At 37.5% G+C, this 17,623-nt stretch overlaps 1 protein-coding gene across 2 annotated transcripts in view; it reads right to left on the bottom strand.

The window, feature by feature from the left end:
• EFTUD1 (elongation factor Tu GTP binding domain containing 1) overlaps nucleotides 1–17,623 on the bottom strand; it is a 147,271-nt gene that overhangs the window by 92,884 nt on the left and 36,764 nt on the right. For both annotated transcript variants that reach the window (XM_011938355.1, XM_011938356.1), the window contains 7 exons: nucleotides 17,173–17,249; nucleotides 16,320–16,456; nucleotides 15,595–15,717; nucleotides 13,342–13,441; nucleotides 8,176–8,327; nucleotides 7,758–7,924; nucleotides 2,824–2,962 (listed from right to left, as the gene is read on the bottom strand). In XM_011938355.1, coding sequence (XP_011793745.1) covers nucleotides 2,824–2,962; nucleotides 7,758–7,924; nucleotides 8,176–8,327; nucleotides 13,342–13,441; nucleotides 15,595–15,717; nucleotides 16,320–16,456; nucleotides 17,173–17,249 — 895 coding nt within the window. The remainder of the gene's footprint in view (nucleotides 1–2,823; nucleotides 2,963–7,757; nucleotides 7,925–8,175; nucleotides 8,328–13,341; nucleotides 13,442–15,594; nucleotides 15,718–16,319; nucleotides 16,457–17,172; nucleotides 17,250–17,623) is intronic.

The following is a 17,623-nucleotide window of genomic DNA, read 5'->3' as shown; positions in this document are numbered from 1 at the left end:
TAATAAATACTAGGGAGGGAAATATCCTAACTACTGAAATAAGGTTTTTCTTTAAGAAACACAGCTTAAATGTTAAAAGCTAGAAGCAATCTTGAAGATAATCTAGTTTAGAACTTTTTTTAAGTCACTGGGAAACTGACAAAATTCAGGGAAGATCTTCATGACATAAGTAAAAAAGGTTTACCTCACTCCATCTCCACCTAGGAGGTCAACCTGCATTATATAATGACAATTTTAAACTTCAATTCTGTTTGTATTTTACCAAAAAAATTACAAATACAATTTTGTTGGTATTTTACAGCTACAGCAGAAAAATGTACTCCATGCAATGTTATTTAATGCTTTATCTTTAAAGCTTAGGATATACGGCAAATCCCAGTTAGGACAAATAAAAGCATCCCTGGGAATCCACAGTCTTCTTATAAAAAAATTAAAAGTGGCTGTTCTATTTCTATCATAAGAAATATTAGTAATCATTGCTCTAGTCCAAATCACTTGGGAAAATAAGTCCAGGAAGGTTACATAACTGGCCTGAGGCCATATAACTAGTTAGTGGCAAAACTATGGCCGTAATTTTGGTATACTCATCCTTTCTAGTAGAGGCACTCAATTAGATTTCAATTAATAAAAGAAACACAATTACTATATGTTTCAATTCAAAAAGCCCCATGAAAGTGGCTGGCTGCATTCCAATTCCTTCAATGTTACACTCAAAATCCTTCTGGTGGACTATCTTTCTCTTTAATGTAAACAGAATCTTAACGGAGGCACCTCAGGCATCACCAGGTGAATGGAAGGCAAATGCAGCTCTAAGAGTGTGGACTGGCTATTCAAAAGCCATTCACAACCCCAATATCTTTTGCCTTAACTACACAGGCTGAAAGAGTAAAACACTCAATCCCAGGCCTCCTCGGCAGCTAGGAGTGGACATATGACAAAACTACAAAAATGAGAATATATACAGAAGTCACTAGAGAGGCATTTCTTTGCAAATAAAAACATTAAACCTGTTAGAAGGTCTTGACCCTTGTACTCTTTTCCTGTGAGGAATGTGGATATGATTCTCAGACATGTAAGGCCATCTTGCTTCTATGGGCACAAAAGCCACATGCTGAGCTACTGGCTCCCTGATGACACAGAAGAGTCCTGACACCAGCCATGGACTGTCCACCCTTGGGCTTCCTACTGAGTGAAGTTTAAGACTATGCAATTGGTTTTCTGGTTACTTGCAGCTAAATACAATCCTAACTCTTAAGGAAATAAATCTGGCTTTTCCTCTTCAATCCATTTTGTCCCAAAGCGGTTGGTTGTCCATCTGGCTCAGTCATACATAAGTCAATTTGGTAAACAAAGATTTAGTCACCTTCATCCTTATCCCATGTTGTGCTATCATCTCACTTTTTTAAAAGGTCAATAAAAGACATCAAGGTATATCTCTTCTCCAAGAATAAATGAAAAATTTTAGCTTATAGTAGGTTTGTCTCTCTGTACCATATGGCAGAGCAAAGGCTGCCTTGGAAAACAGAAGAGAGAGAAATGGTTTCTCTCCTTATACATCACTTAACCTCAGTCCTGGACAGCATCTAGAAATTCAGCAACGGAAGAAAAAAGAAAACCAGAAACTAATGCACTCACATTCTCATCCTCTACTAGGGAAAGAACACAAACACCAGGCCTTAATTAGAGAAGATCGTATAAAAACCATTCATTCAGCAGAATACCTTCTCTTTCCCTTGAGCATCATGCTGGAGATATACCTCATTTAATCTGAGCAATACAGTAATCTCAAGGAAGGCTTATGAACAAAAGTAGGCTGTTTTCCATTCTTAGGTTGTTTTCCATTCTTTCAATGTCCTTTTCTGATAAAGCTGGCTGTGGCAGCTTACAAAGATATATCAATTGTTAAGGTTAAATGGCATTTTGCAAAGGGATAGAAGAAAATAGGTAACACTGATGAGAAGCTAAGCATTCTACAAATTTCATGCCAAAAAATTAAAGAAAGAAAAGAATGGCAACATGCTTTGCAAATTTCTTGGATTCAAGTCTATAAAATCCAGAGAAACCATTAGATATTCTGGACCAACAGACTAGACCTTTTTTAGAAAAGTTAAACCTTTTTCTAAAAAGCTGAGGGTTCCCAAACCAAGCAATCACTCAATAAATAGCTCTATAGCTAACAATGACCCTAAGGGTTCAGACTCTAACAGTACAGTGGGATACAGTATTCTATAGTATACTGTGGATCCAAGAGAAATTTCTTCATCTGAGTCTTTAGGTTTGCACTACTAAGAATCTCAAAAAGTGAATCCGGCACATGAGGAGCAGAAGTCAAACAAGTGATAACATTAAGGAGATGAAGAATAATATTTACAGATATAAACTGACAACTAATCTTAGCAAAGCAATGCTCAAAGGATAAAAGCATTGGGAAGAAAGCAATGAGTTTAAATAGACCTTTACATCAGAATAGTTTCCAACAATTTAGAATCTAATCTGTAGAACCAGAAATGCCTTAGTCATCTAGATTGACTTTATGTGAGCAGGAATTTCCCCTCTCACTCTGAAATAAATGGAACTCCAGCTTAGGCTAGAGCACTTACAAATTACTTAAGCAATACATTTTTAAAACAGCTCCTATAATTCACAGAAAGTAACTGATCTCCATGTTAGTTACTCAAATGTACTAAGTTAAAGACACCAGAAAAAAAAAATATCAAACTAAAGAATAAAGTTATTCCCTTCAAAAATTTCACTAAATTTTCAGTGACAAGTTAGATAATCTCCTAGAATGGAATAAGGATATAAAAAACAGCATCACCCTACCTAGCACGTTTCCTGGAGGTACCTCCTCTAGATATTCCAGTTCTCTTCCCATCAGAAGATACAGGTTTTCCAGAGCACAGTATGCCATGTGGGGGACTGGGGGGAGGTCATCTGGTGGAGCTGAGAAGCCTAATGGTACCTGGGCAAAGAAAAATGATTGAAGACAAGTTAGGAGGCATATGGAAGCATTAATTGGTATTTGTAAAGTTATTTTTATTCAACAGTAACATACGGTATAGCAACATTTCATGTAAACCTGAAATAAGAACATTTGAAATAGTGTGAAAAAATATGTCTCACTTTATGAATAAAATTTGAAATACTGAAATTTCTCAAACACTAAAAAATTGTCTAGATTCCCATTTAATCATAAGCTTTATGGCTAAGTAATATAAATTCTGTTGCGACCTGGTGTTGTCACTTTAGCTGTTCTCCATAGCCCCTGGTTAAGTTATTTATATGAACCATGTCATACACCACTTCTGGTGACTACTGTGCTATTATTTGAACACTCATTATTACTATTATCATTTAAAGTTGTTTTACTCTTATTTACAATGTTCTTCAAGTATTCAACAAGGGCTGGTGCTAGTGCCAAGTAACACATAAAAATAACTTTGGAAGGGTAGTTAGATGTGATAAAAATGCCAAAAAAAAAAAAAAGGTCAGACTGCTATTATATGCTATATTGTTCATATGGAAGAGCATGCTGTGACATATTAGGAACACAGTCATGAGAGGACACAGTACATTTACAGCAAAAATATACAAGTACACTAGATGTATTAGCTCCCCGTACATCATATTTATTCTTATGGAAACACTGTCTCAAATGATTCAAATTTTGCATTGTGTGAAGTCTTCAGAAATACATCTACCATATAAATGCAAGTACCCAGAAAGCATTTCAATTAACCAACCAACCAATCTTTGGTGCTCATAGGCCTGGGGTGCTGCCCTAATGCTATGAAGAGAAAAAAATGGCTGAGATACAACATGTACAAAGATTACTAACATCACAAGCACAGAGTGACCAACAAAAAGGTAGTATAGGCAAGTAAATCCATAAAGGTTCAGAGGAAGGTGAGGCCCCTGTGCTAGGGTAGACTCTAGAAACTTCATGAAAATGAAGGCACATGTTACATCTAAATGTATGTGTTCTGACACAATGACAACTCTCAAAGTAGCTCTAAAGATGGGCTGAGAGATAGAAAGATTATAAGAACTGAATGGAATTATCTACACAACATGACCATCCACTTAAAACAAGCTACAAGCTACAGATAAATTATAATTAGTAAGACAGCTTAGCAAGGTGGCAAAAATGCAAGATCAATATACAGAAGTTAATTATACTTCTATAATTAGGAATAGAAAATGCATAAATAGAATAACAATAAACAGAAAATATGTCTATTTAAAATGATTTCTAGAATAGCAACAAAATCTAACAAAAGTTAGATTCAAAACCCTTTATAAATGAAACTATAAAACTTCATGAAAAACATTTAAAATGACCTAAACAAATAGATAAATCAACCTAATACATTCATGGATGGAAAGATGCTGTATTACAAAACGTTGATTCATGCCAAACAGGTGTATGGACATAAAGTAATTCCAATTGAAGCCTCAACAGGGCTTTTCATAGAAGCAACAAGCTGACCATAAACTTGATATATAGGAGCAAAGAGTCAGGAACAAACAAGACACTAACAAAGAAAAACATGGTAAAGGGACTGGGTCTTTTTGATGTCAAAACATTGAAAAATGAAGACAGCACTGAACAGAGACAGTTAGAGACAACCAGAAAAAATAAAATTAGTCCAGAAACAGATCTATGTACATAGGTAATAATCTGATTTATGACAGAGTGGACAAAGCAAATAAGTGGATAAAGATGGACTATTCAATAATGTTGGAACAGCTGGACATTTAAATGAGGAAAAAATGAACTTGGATCCCTTCTTCACAAACACTGAATTATATATTTAAACATGGAAGGTAAAATAATAAACTTTAGAAGAAAACAAAAGAGAAATTTTTGAGACTTCAATATAGACTTAGTTTCAATTTTCCTAAGATATAAAAAGCAAAACCCATAAAATAATGATAGTTTGACTACATTTAAATTAAGAACTTCTGCCTATCAAAAGGTACCAAATGGAAAGTAAAAACAAGTTTTACACTGGAGAAGAAATTTGCAAAATTCAAAACTGACAAGTAACTAGTATCCAGAATATACAAAGGACATCTGAAAAGCAGTATTTAAAACAATAAAGTAGCATAATAGAAAAACAGGGAAATGACTCCAAGAACTATTAATATCTTCACACGAGAACACAAGATTGATCAATGAACATATTAAAAGAGTAATAAGGAAAATGTAAACTAAAACTGCAAAGCCCCATATCATACCCATCAGACTGGCACAAATCAAAAGCCTAATAAAACCACATTTGGGGGAGCATGTGGAACAACTGGAACTGTTAAACACTCCTATTGGGAGTGTAAATCAGAACTACTTTGGACAATAAATTGGAATTATCTTGTTAAGCAGAAGATTACCAAGGCAACTCCACTATAGGTATATTCCCTAGAATTTGTTGTAAATGTGCATAAGGAGACATATACAAAAATAATCAAGGTAGCATTGCTTAGATTTGAAAAACAGACAAAAAAACGAAAATAGCAAATATATAGTGACCAAAAAACTGTATATACAAAATGTACATTTAAGTAAAGGAATCCTACGCCACACTGAACAATAAACGAATTATGGGAGTAGGCATTAACATAGATTAAATTCACAATGTTAAGTTAAAAAAAAAAAGGCAAGTTGTAGAAAAGCTACAGTAAAATTCCATTTATACAAAGTTTCAAAAGCATGCAAATGTGACAATACTCTTTAGAAACATACACTCGAGTTGTAAAACCATAAAGAAAAGCAAGAGAAGGATGTGGCAGACAGACTAAAGGTGCCCCTCCCATGATGCCTGCTTTCCCATGTTCACACCTTTGTTTTGAAGCCTCCTTCCTGAGTGTGAGTGGGACTTGTGACTTGCTTCTTCTAAAAAAACAGAATATGGCAAAGGTGATGAGATGTCACACTGTGATTCTATACCATCATACAGGACTCTGTCTTGTTAGGAGACTCCTTCTAGTCTCTTACATGGCTTGATGAAGTAAGCCTCCAAGTTGGGAAGGTCCACATGACAAGAAACTGAAGGTGGCCTCTAGGGGCTGAGGGCAGCTAAAGGCCAGAAAAAATCTGGGACTCTCAGTTCTACAGGTGCAAATATATGAATTCTGACAACAACCTTTAGTGAGCTTGGAAGCAGGTTCTTCATCAGTCAGTCCTCCAGATAAGAATGCACCCTGGCCAACATTCTGGTCATGGCTTTGTGAGACCCTAAGGAGAAGATGTGGCTAAGCCATGTGTGGTTTTCTAACCCACAGAAACTGTGAGATGGTAAAATGTGTAATGTTTCAAGCTGCTAAATGTGCTGTAATCTGTAATATGCAGTAACAGAAAACTAACACAAAGGATGAACACAAATTCTGGGTGGGGGTTACTTTGAGGGTAGGTCTGAAATATTTCAGGTTTCTTTTTTAAGCAGTTGAAATTAGGTTTTATAGTGCTCTGATTACTGAAATAAGAAGCTATTTGAGCTGTCAATGTATTGTATCATTCCTGCTTAAGACATGAGACACATAAGCAACTGATTTCAACCTGTAGCAAAGACATACTATGCAGAGATAAACCGGATTGTTCATGGAATCTGTAATGCCAAATAAATCAATGTTTCACTAAATAAAAATTTCTTGCTCATTTACCTTCACAAAAAAAGAAAAAAATTAACTGATACTTGACCCTTACTGTTAAACAGCAAACTATCAATTACGTCCAAGCCAAGATAATCACAGATAAGTTTTTATACAAATTATCACTTTCAGACTCCCATAAAATATAACCCTATACACACCAAGTGCTGTGATCTTTCTTGCTAAATCAGAACATGCTATAGCTCAACAAGGACTGCTTAACTGCCATGCAGCACTGCACTCTCCAAGGATTAAACTGCTAAAACTCATGGAATAAGCATTCAAGGCAAAGAAAAACCGACGACAGATTTTCTTCAACTGCTACCTCCTTCTCTCTCACTTGTAGCCAAGTACCAAAGCTCCCCTGGTTTATCTACAGACAGGCTGCTTCCTGGACAGAGAGGAGCACATGTTTCTCTGCTCATGATGCTCCACGGTGCCAGCTGACAATTTCCTAGCTTACTGCTTTGTGCTGATCCAGACTGGCTACTTGGACCTCTGGCACTGTCTTCATCCTATGACCTTTATTATTTAATTACGATATAATTACAATGTATATATCTTGCTTACTTCCAAAAATGTTCTGAGACATTTCTAGCCTGTGATCTCTGTTTGCCCCTTGGCTCAGGCATTTTTAGATGCTGCCTGTTCACCTACTTACAGACCGTCCTGACCAGACTCAGGGTCAGTGTGCCATGCAACTCCTGCCTATCCCCTGCTCACGACCCACACCTTTGGCCTCAGCCAGCTAGTTTTTGGATCTTCCTATTTTTCAAAGATTGGCCATTGCCCTGGCTCCAGCATGACATCTGCTCTTTTCAGTTCTTTTCTCTAACCACAAGGTGATTCTTGCCTAGAAGAGAAAAGCCTTATAATTAAATAAGGCCTGAAAATTTGGTCCACATACCGATTTGGTTTCCTTAATGCTACTGAGACATACATGACAAACGTTATCAAAGCAACGCAAACGGAGATACACAGTCACTCAAGTGTGCCTTTCCAGAGACAAAATAAATCTACCAATAAGATCATCGCCAGTCCCAACAAAATGTGAAAAGATACCAGACCCTTGAGAAACAATATCTAAATATTTTACTTTCAATTCTTACCCTTCGTAAAAACTCAAGAGGACTGTATTTGGGCCCTAAGACGAAAATTTTCTTTCCTCTTCGAGCCACACCACTGAACACTCGAGCAAATGCAATAAAAGACTCTTGGTTGTCTTCTTCCTGGAGCACAGGTTTAGGGGTCATACTTTGCACCTGTTGCTCATCACCTGCCAGAAACAAAAAGATAATTAGTGCCAAGAATGCCCTCTTAATTCAAGAACTGTCTGGAAACACGAATATGATATGTTTGGTCCAGTTTCAGAAAAAAAAAGAAAACAAACCAAAACACCAAGAATGGAAAGAATATTGATAAAAACTATGATTAAAGCTTAAAAAGCTCAAGAACTAAAGGATGAGTGTCCCAAGTTAAGCAAAAAGGCAAACACTTTGCAACAGAGCCTACTTAGGAAAGCTATACCTCTTGGCTCCTCTCCTTTTGGACATGTTTCAAGGGCACTGCCATCTTGGGTGGGCTCCAAGGGTGCCTGTCCCTGTGCTGCTGCAAGCTTCTCTGCATGCCTTTGTCTTGCACGCTCACGTCTCTGAGCAATTTCTTCTTGAGTGAGAGGCCTACAGGATATCACAAATATGTTATCATCTGGCAACATCAAGCATCTCTCAGTTTAGTCAAGCAGGGAAACATCAAGCATTGATATGGCTGGGTAAGATGAAGATTGGTCCCAGCTCCATTCCAGGCAGTTTTCTCCAAGTCCTCTCCCTGTCTGTAGCAACAGGAGAGGGCCTATCAGCCTCTCTCTAATAATGCTGTGTCCCAACTATTCTGAGCTTATGAACTGACATGCAAGAGCCCAAGTCCCTATCTGGAGCAATGTACAATAGTATGGAACCTTTCTCAGATGCCTATATTCCTTCTGGAAAAGGCAAAGAACAGGAAGAAGGAAGGGAAAGAGTGACAGATATCAGGGTTTGGAACAACCCTGGCAGGGAAACAAGCATGAGGCCTTAATAACCGGGGTTCAAGAGGAAGGGTTCAAGGTCAGGATGAGTACTGGCAATTCATCAGTACTAGAAGGTCAAACTGAAATATCAGCCACTGTGTTAGACCCAAGAAGTACCATCACAGAAAAGGCAGGGTGTGGGTGTGTATGTGTGGTTTTCCCTGGGGGTGAGAATGAGAGGGGGTGGAGAAGGTAATTAAGCTATTTTTCCTGAAGAATTACCCTCATGTCTGTCAGGATATAGAGAAAGCATTCAGAGTTTTAATACTAAAAAGTTGTTGACAAAAGGGGAGCACTAAGTCGAATACAAATTCTGTTTGGGAGTTCGGGTTTGGAAGGTAGAAACCAGGCAGGTAGACTGTTTCCTAGGACTTGGCTCCCTTCCCATGTAGGGGTCCTTATGAACCTACCTGCATGCTCAACCCCAGCACATGAACGAGACCAATCCGTGTCCCAAGGCTGATAGAATAACAGCATCTTTAGCCCTATACTCCGGGACTGAGTATCAAGGCACTCAGGCTAATCCTATGGTCCTAACTTTATGCTCCAGCTTTGGAAGTTGGACAACTCTTCCTGGTCCCAACACTTTGTGCCTCTCTCCCATGTTGTCCCTCACCTTTGACATTATGATTCCTGCTTTATTTCCCAAGCTCAGACTTCACACCTAACTGATAACCTTCATCCCCATCTTGCCATGCCATATTCCCCTCCTCTCTCTGTAAGCCATGGAAGCCATGCAGGTAGCCATTCTGCCTACTTGCCTTCCAAATGGCCACATACCTGTAGGGCTCCTGATTCAAAGTGGCCTAACTCCTTCTACCTTTCTAGTTCATGTAAGCTAATCTGGAAGGTGACTGCTTAAATCGTTGACTGTCCACTGCTTTCCTGCTAGACAAGACTTCTCTAGTCCTAGTGTCCAGGACTAGACACTACTTCTGCCTTCCTTAGCACCTGTCCCTCAAAATCAATGCGTTTAGTTCCAAGAGCAGGCCCTTCCACTCACACCCACTCTGCTGCAGGTCACTGGGCTCTGCAATAGAATACAAAACTTGAGAAACAATCCTTGAGCCTGGCTTGGTCAGGTGCCTCATTAGGCAATCAAAACCGCTGGCACTAGGGGGCCACACTACCACTGCAAGAGACAAGCTCCTCATTACAGGAAGCTCTAAATATCAGAACTTTCAAACACAGAATGAACTCTGCTTCCTCACAATTTCTAGCTATGGCCGCAGTTCTCTCCTCTGGAGCAACATCTAACAAACCTACTTCCCTCCCCTTTCCTTTGAATCACCTGCATTCATGCCTTCCCTGCCTCCCTTCTTTTCCCCAGGCTGAGCGCTCTAGCTGTTCCTTCAACCAATCCTTAGACAACTTTCCTTGTTTCTAGACTTTTGCTAAAAACTCATAAGAATATCTGAAAAGTGTGAACTAAAATATAAATGCAGAACACATTTTTATTGTTAGAGTAGAAGGGAAAAAATACCAGAGGTATCTACTAGTATCTACAGAGAAATGGTCTCTTCCAATGGGTTTATCACTATGATCCAGAGACTGTGTTAATCACTTTACATATATTATAGCACATAATTTATCACAACCATTAAATGAAGTAGATACCATATTCCTATTTTACATACAAGAAAAGGAAGACTTTGAAAACTTCAGTAACTCGACCCAAAGTCACACAGATTTTAAATGGAGGAGCCATCATTCAAATCCAGATCTGTATTATCACCAGGTTATGTCTTTCCTTCAGGAGGAATTAAAGATGATAAAATCATCATCTTACATAAATGTGATTTCACTTTAGTTTTAGCGAAAAAAGAAGTGTATTTGTTCACCTTGCAGATTAAATCTTCATGTGCCTAAGTTCATGAAGTGATCTGGAATAATCAGCATGTATGGTCATTAAGTAAGCATCAACTGTATACATGCTTGCTGTCTGTCTATGTTTCTATCCATCCATCCATGGATAGAACAACTACTGTGTGTCACGCACTGCTGTGGGTACTGAGAATTATGGTAGAGGGGAACAAAGCAGATAGTGATTAGAGGGATGTGTAAAAAGTAACCATTGTGTGTCCAGCATTTGCTGAGAACAAAAAGAAATGTAATTACAAGAAAATGGGGCCCTACTAGTGAGGAAACAGCTGTGACTGGGAAGTTATTTAGGCTATAGTTAAACTAACCATAGACTTCTTGAAGGGACAATAGTCACTAATACTGAGATGAAGGAGACCAGAGGTGAGAATGTTGACTGAAGATTCAAATGTCAGGTTGGAAGGTGCATCTGAAGAAGCAAAGAGGCAAGAACACAAGAACAAAGGATAAAGTCCTGTAAGAGTCCCACACTTCATTTACACCCAAAGTGGTACTGTTGAGCAGCCAGTAAAAGTCAGTGTCTTCATTAAGTTAGGGAGAAATTTTTAGGCTTTGTGGGTGCCGAATCCCATTTCCTGCCTTACTTTTCTCCCTGGCGCATATCACTAATACACTGTACTCTATACGAAAGGAAAATAATACTCTGTTATTCCTGGCTTGAGTATCTAATACAATGGAGATGAAAATCCTATCAAACCAACTTCCCAAGGTACATTTTCCTAAATTTAAAAAATAAAACTTAAACGAAAAAAACTATCAGCTAGAAGATGGAAAAGAACAAAGTAATGGTGATGACGATGACCTTACCCAGGTATACCTGAAAACACTGTATTATTACGTAACAATTGTTGAACCTGATATACTGGTTAAAAAACAAATGACAAAAATAAAATCAATAAAACAACTTCATGGAATAGAATGGATTGCACTATCAGAAATATACTAAAATCAGAAAAACATAAGATGAATTATTAAGAAAAATGTTTACAGAAAATGTGATAGTAGAGGCATAATAATACTATTATTCATCAGCAAGAAATGAAGGATGGATAGAGGTAGGAATTTTAAATGATATAAATACATGTATTTCAAATCTTAACAGCAAATTTTCCAATTCTCTGATATTCCCTATGATTCTACCAGAATCTCTCAGATACTCCCAATGGCAAAAAAAATTCAGTATCCTAAAATTGTTAGTACAAGAAATTGCTACTGAAATATTATCTGGGAGTAGCCTAGATACATAATTAGGCATTCACTCGTTCCATTATTCACTCATTTACTTACTCATTTAGCCATTCATTCACCCATTCACTGACCTGTTCATTCCCCCATTCGGTATTCCCCCAATACTATGATGAATAATAGTATTATTATGCCTCTACTATCACATTTTCTGTAAACATTTTTCTTAATAATTCATCTTATGTTTTTTTGATTTTAGTATATTCACTCATTCATTCTTCATTTACTCACCCATCTATTCTTTTACTTATCCCCAGGGCAAAAATTATTGAATACACCTATGTCCAAATCACTAGGGAAGTACTAAAAAAAACAATGCATAATCTTTCTGCTGAAGGACAAACAGAATTTTATCAGAAGAAAAGAAGCCTTCTCAGATGGAGGAACAGCACAAGTAAAGATATGACATTTGTTCAGACACTAGTATATTAGAGAAACAGAAATAAAAATCTAGTCAAAACATGTTTTGGGGTCAGGTCACGGTAGGTCTGAAATGCCACTAAGACAGGTCAAGTTTATTTCACAGGCTGATGATCTGACCTTCAGTCACTCACGTATTATTTTCATGATTTCTGCTATGTCTGCATATTATTTATTTAATACTTATTTAAATGCATAAACATTTTGAACTCAATAAAACTTTAAAATCTCATCACAGTAAAGGCTTTATCACTTGACATACACAGGCAATACACACAAATAAACATTAAAATAAATATGCCAACTAAGTAAACTAAAACTTGTTTCCCTAAGTACCACTGAAATCATCACCAACACTTCACACTTGAATCAAAACTGCTCAAAGCAGTGAGAATCATTAAGGGTTTTGAGCAAGAGACATATCTTCATAGCTGAGTTTTATAAAGATCACTCTAAAGGAAGAAAGGCAAGTGCATCGGTGGAACTAAAGATGGGGCAGAAGAACCAGCTAGGAGGTTGCTGCAACAATATCCACAAGACATGATCAGAATCTAAACTTGTAGGGAAAGCAGCAGAGACAGGAGGGGAACTCACATAAAAAATAGGAAATGTAGAAGAGAGAGATTCCCCAAGACTCTGGAACTTGAGAAATATCCCTCTCCTACACCTACCACACCCGTGCACACATAATACACACGGGGAAGCAGAGATACTCATACATTCATAATCTCTACTGAGGTAGACAGAATTAGATGAGACAAGGCAGGCTTAGATTAGAACTCGCCTGACATGTTCAACAAAAGTTAACTGTTGCTATTATTACTAACGCCACTCTTCAAACTTACATCACTTCAATTCAAAATCCCTGAGCTGCTTTCAACAGCTTTCTCCTACAGAGGTATCACAAAAGGATATATTACTGTACAAATTGTATGTTCCCCTGGGGGTTGGCTTGAAACGAATTCTGGGTTGAGGAGGAAAAGCATTATCTGTGCCCCACCCCCACCCACACCCCAACTATATCCTACCAAACATATACCATATTCCTAGCCCAGCCCCAACTTTCCCACTTCCCTTACCTTGGCTTATTCTGAGGCAAGGCCTTAGCATCAACTGCAAACATTTTGGAAACAAATATGATAACTGGAGCAGTCTCCTCACTTCCACATTTCATAAAAGCTAAACAAATAGGAAGTAAAAATGTCACTATTTTTCCCATTAGTAAAAAAAACACATATTTTTCTGGAAAATGATTAAAATGTTTAGAACATTGCATTATCTAAATGCATCAGAAGTCCATAACTTTTTCTAACTATGATAAGAATTTTAATTAGAAAAGGGTAAGATTGCTAGGAAAGAATAGCAGAGCAAAAGCAAACAGAATTGGCAGAAATAAGGAAGGAAAAGCAAGCAAATTTGATGGGGTGAGGGATCTCATATGAAAGTTAAAGCTACGCAATGAGGTTAAACACCTACTATAAGCACTAATACATTTTTCACTATATCAAGTATAGAAAAAATAGAATTGAGGAATGTTACCAAAGGCCAACAATCAGCAAGGTAGCTTGTTAACAAGATATATAAAAATCAATCGCTTTTCCAATCCCCCACAATAACAAGTTAGAAAATAAAATGGACAAAAATACTGTATTACGATATTAACAAATTCTTAGAAATAAATTAAGATTCAATATTAAGATACCAATTCTCCTTAAATACACAAATTTTAACGCAATTACGTATTAACATATGAACGTTTTCCTTAACCTATATTGGAGGTAAAAAACCATTGATTAATGAATTTTTTTAAAACAACTCCATCACCTCACGTTAAAATAATTTGTATACAAAGAATTCAACAGTAAAATTTAAAGAAGAAAAAAGAAAGCCACAGGAAGTAAGAATCAAACATGTATCAGAAGTCTTGCCAGTGGAAGCTTTGAATGAAGAACAGAATGACATGCCCTGACTTATATCTTAAGAGGATCACTCTGTTTTGTCTGCAATATTGAGAAAACACTAACAGGAATCAAGAGCAAAAGCAGGGATACTAGTTGTTTTGTTGTTATTGTTGTCTGACTGTTTTCTCAGACGGAGTCTCGTTCTGTCACCCAGGCTGGAGTGCAGTGGCATTATCTCGCTCACTGTAACCTTCGCCTCCCAGGTTCAAGTGGTTCTCCTGCCTCAGCCTCCCAAGTACCAGGGACTACAAGCACGTACCACCACGCCCAGCTAATTTTTGTATTTTTAGTAAAGACAAGGTTTCACCATGTTGGCCAGGAAGTGAAAACATTGGGAAATAGCTGAATTCCGTATTTCAAAGGAAGAATAAACAGGATTTGCTGATGGACTGGATGTTGGAGTGTGAGATAAATATAAGGGCCATTGATGACTCCAAGGTTTTTGGACTGAGTAAATGAAAAGATTGAGGTCCCCCTGAGATGGGAACGACTAGGTGAGCAGGCTTGGGGATAAGATAAAATGTCCAGTTTGGGATATGTTCAGTTGAGATGCTTCTTAGAAAACACAGTATAGGGGGAGTTCTAGATATCAGTCCAGAGTCCAGAAAACAGACATGCTCTGAAGACACACAATTGTGTGAATTATGAGTATGTAGTTGTCATTTAAAGTCTTGAGATTGGGTGAGATTATCAAAAGAGGGAATGCAGGTAAAACAGATGAGGATCAGAGACTTGAACCTTACTTGGGGCACCCCAAAGTTAAAAAGCCAGGGAGATGGGGAGGAATCACAAAAAGACCTTATTAAGTATAAGCAGCCAGGGAGACAGGAAGAAAAGCAGAAGCAAGGGAATGGAAGCAATGGAAGCCTAGAAGTCAAGGGAAGAAACTGTTTCAAGGAGGAGTGATCACCTGCATCAAATGCGAGTGGAAGATCTAGTCCTATGAAGACTGAAAACTGGTCATTTTGACGCCAAGAACAACAGTGTAGTGGTTTGGGGGCAGGGTTACAAAAGCAATAGAACTGGAGGAAAAGAATTAGAGAAAAGAAAATACATAGAGACAAATTTCATGGAACCTACGAAGCCCAGAATGGGAGCTTCTTTTCTCATGAGGAGCATGTGTACAGGAAGTCACTGGTCTCTCATCCTACTGGCTGAGCAAAATGGCTATAACAAGAAAACCTTTGGGGTGGGGGTGGGAGGCAAAACTGGTGAAATGGTCATTTGTGAAACTGTTCATCTGTGGAAGTGGACATTTGGCAAATTGGCCATTTAGCAAACTAGCCTAGCATTCAGCAAATTGGTCTAGAGCAGCCTGGATGGAGGACAGTCAATGATATGGTATATTCCAACAGGTCCACCTTTCCTTACCTGCTTTCAGTGCTTGAGTTTCTGGTGGAAGAGAGTCAAAGGTTTGTGATCCTGTGCACATCAGTCTCTCCACTCTCTCGGCTGTAATATCAAGGGGACTAGGAAGTTTCTGACACACCATTGCTGAAGTCTGTTGTTAAGGACTCAAAACCTTGAGCCAGTGCCTCCCACCAAGGTGAATATTCACTGTATGCTCTAAATATTGAGGTAACAAAGTCTGTCCATACAGAAAATGCCTGTGCTATATGGCAACACTGCTTTATGCATCACATCTCAAAACATGCACACAATTTCAGGGAGTTCACAAACTCCTAAAAGCTCAGAAAGGATCCTCATGACAGATACTTTAACACTGACCCATGGAACAAATGAGAACAGAGCTTAGCAGGTTGGCTATCGGTGACCTTGAAATGAAACAGTTATCTAACACAAACATCTTATTTAAATCTTAGTGTAAACATTTTTATTTTTACAGTTTACTAAATAAACACAAAAAGAATTGTCTTCTTAAAGAAGTTCACTATTAGTAATGTTAACATAAATTAGTATTAGTGTATTAATTATTAAAGTATTTAATACAGTTTCATGGTAGAACACCAAATAAGCAGAGAAGACTTATTTTGGATTGAATGTTATTTCCAGAGAATTTCCTGGTTGCCATAACACATTGTTTTTTCTTGCTTTATCAAAACTATTCCATTAAACACCATTAGAATAAAGGATACCAAGAACAGCATGGGATATGGGTAGCCACTGACTGCAAATGGCGTTGATCTGAACTTTAGGGTCTGAATGTCGTGCCTCCCGGGCTCCAATTTTTAATCCTAAAGAAGTCACTATTTTATCAATTTTGTCTTTGTCCCTATAGTAAACACAAGATTGGAGGGCGGAAATGTCATATACACATAAAAACAGGCAGTGGGGAAAAGGAACCCAACATTATTTGGCATATTTTTATCCTAATGTGTTACTTTTTCAAAAAAAGCTAAAAATGATTGAAGGGAATCCTGCCACAGAAAAAGCCTCCTCAACTTCTACTCTTACACTTTGAAGTGAATCCTTCTTTAAGACTTCCCAGGAAGTATTTCTCCCCAATCTCCTCAAGCAGACTATATCAAGTGGTAAAGCAGTCTTACAAATAAGTACTAATAAGTCATTATTCCACCTCAGGAATATCTCAGAAAGTAAATTTACTATAGCAAACTTATACCAGAAAAGTTATTTTCCCACTTCCCCATTAATGATCCTAGCTATCAAGCACCTTTTCTACTTTAATAACTATTTTTTAAACCTGGGTTTGCATAAAAAAAGACCCAATGTTTCTTTCTATCCTTTTATCTCTTCGCCTCAGCACTCTATAAAATATTGCTATCCTGTCCCTTCAACATCACCCTTTAGCTGGGTTACATGGACTTCTTTAAATTGCTTCCAAGCCCTGTAATCAACTCATCTGTGGAAGCTCTGTTCACTTTCTCAGTCCATCTCAGCTTTCTGAAGTATGACTCATCAAACTGGAAAATGAGACAAATTATACTGTCTAAAGATGCCTAAAGGTAAACAATGTCATAAGAGTCTTACTTTTTCAAGACAGCATCATACAAACTCCATATATTTTCCAGGATCAACTGTACAAATAAAGGTTTCTTTCCTTTGGCCTGTACAAAAGAATATATGGGCTTAAATTAAGTTCCTGAATATTTAATAGGCATTTATATATTCCTTCTTGACATGCTTTTATTATCAATATGTTTCATTTCTACTTGAAAATATTTATTCAAAAATAAAGTAGATGAAAGTAGTTATAAGAATGCACTAAACAGCCAAAAACCACAATTAATAATAATCCACTGTTCTTTCCTCTGGGAACCATAGACTTTACAAGTGACAAGACCATTCGTGGGTCATATTACCATGGCTGCCATCAAACAAATACACACAGCACCCAAGCCAAGAGCTAAAACTTCACTCTGCACGTGCAGGCTCTTTCCATGGACTTCAGTCTAAAATTATGTAAGAAGAAACATAAAGC

Source organism: Colobus angolensis, unplaced genomic scaffold (genome assembly GCF_000951035.1).
Source record: "Colobus angolensis palliatus isolate OR3802 unplaced genomic scaffold, Cang.pa_1.0 Scaffold172, whole genome shotgun sequence".
Taxonomy (NCBI): Eukaryota; Metazoa; Chordata; class Mammalia; order Primates; family Cercopithecidae; genus Colobus; species Colobus angolensis.
The sequence above is the reverse complement of the archived record's forward strand: the minus strand, read 5'-3'. Positions and strand labels throughout refer to the sequence as shown.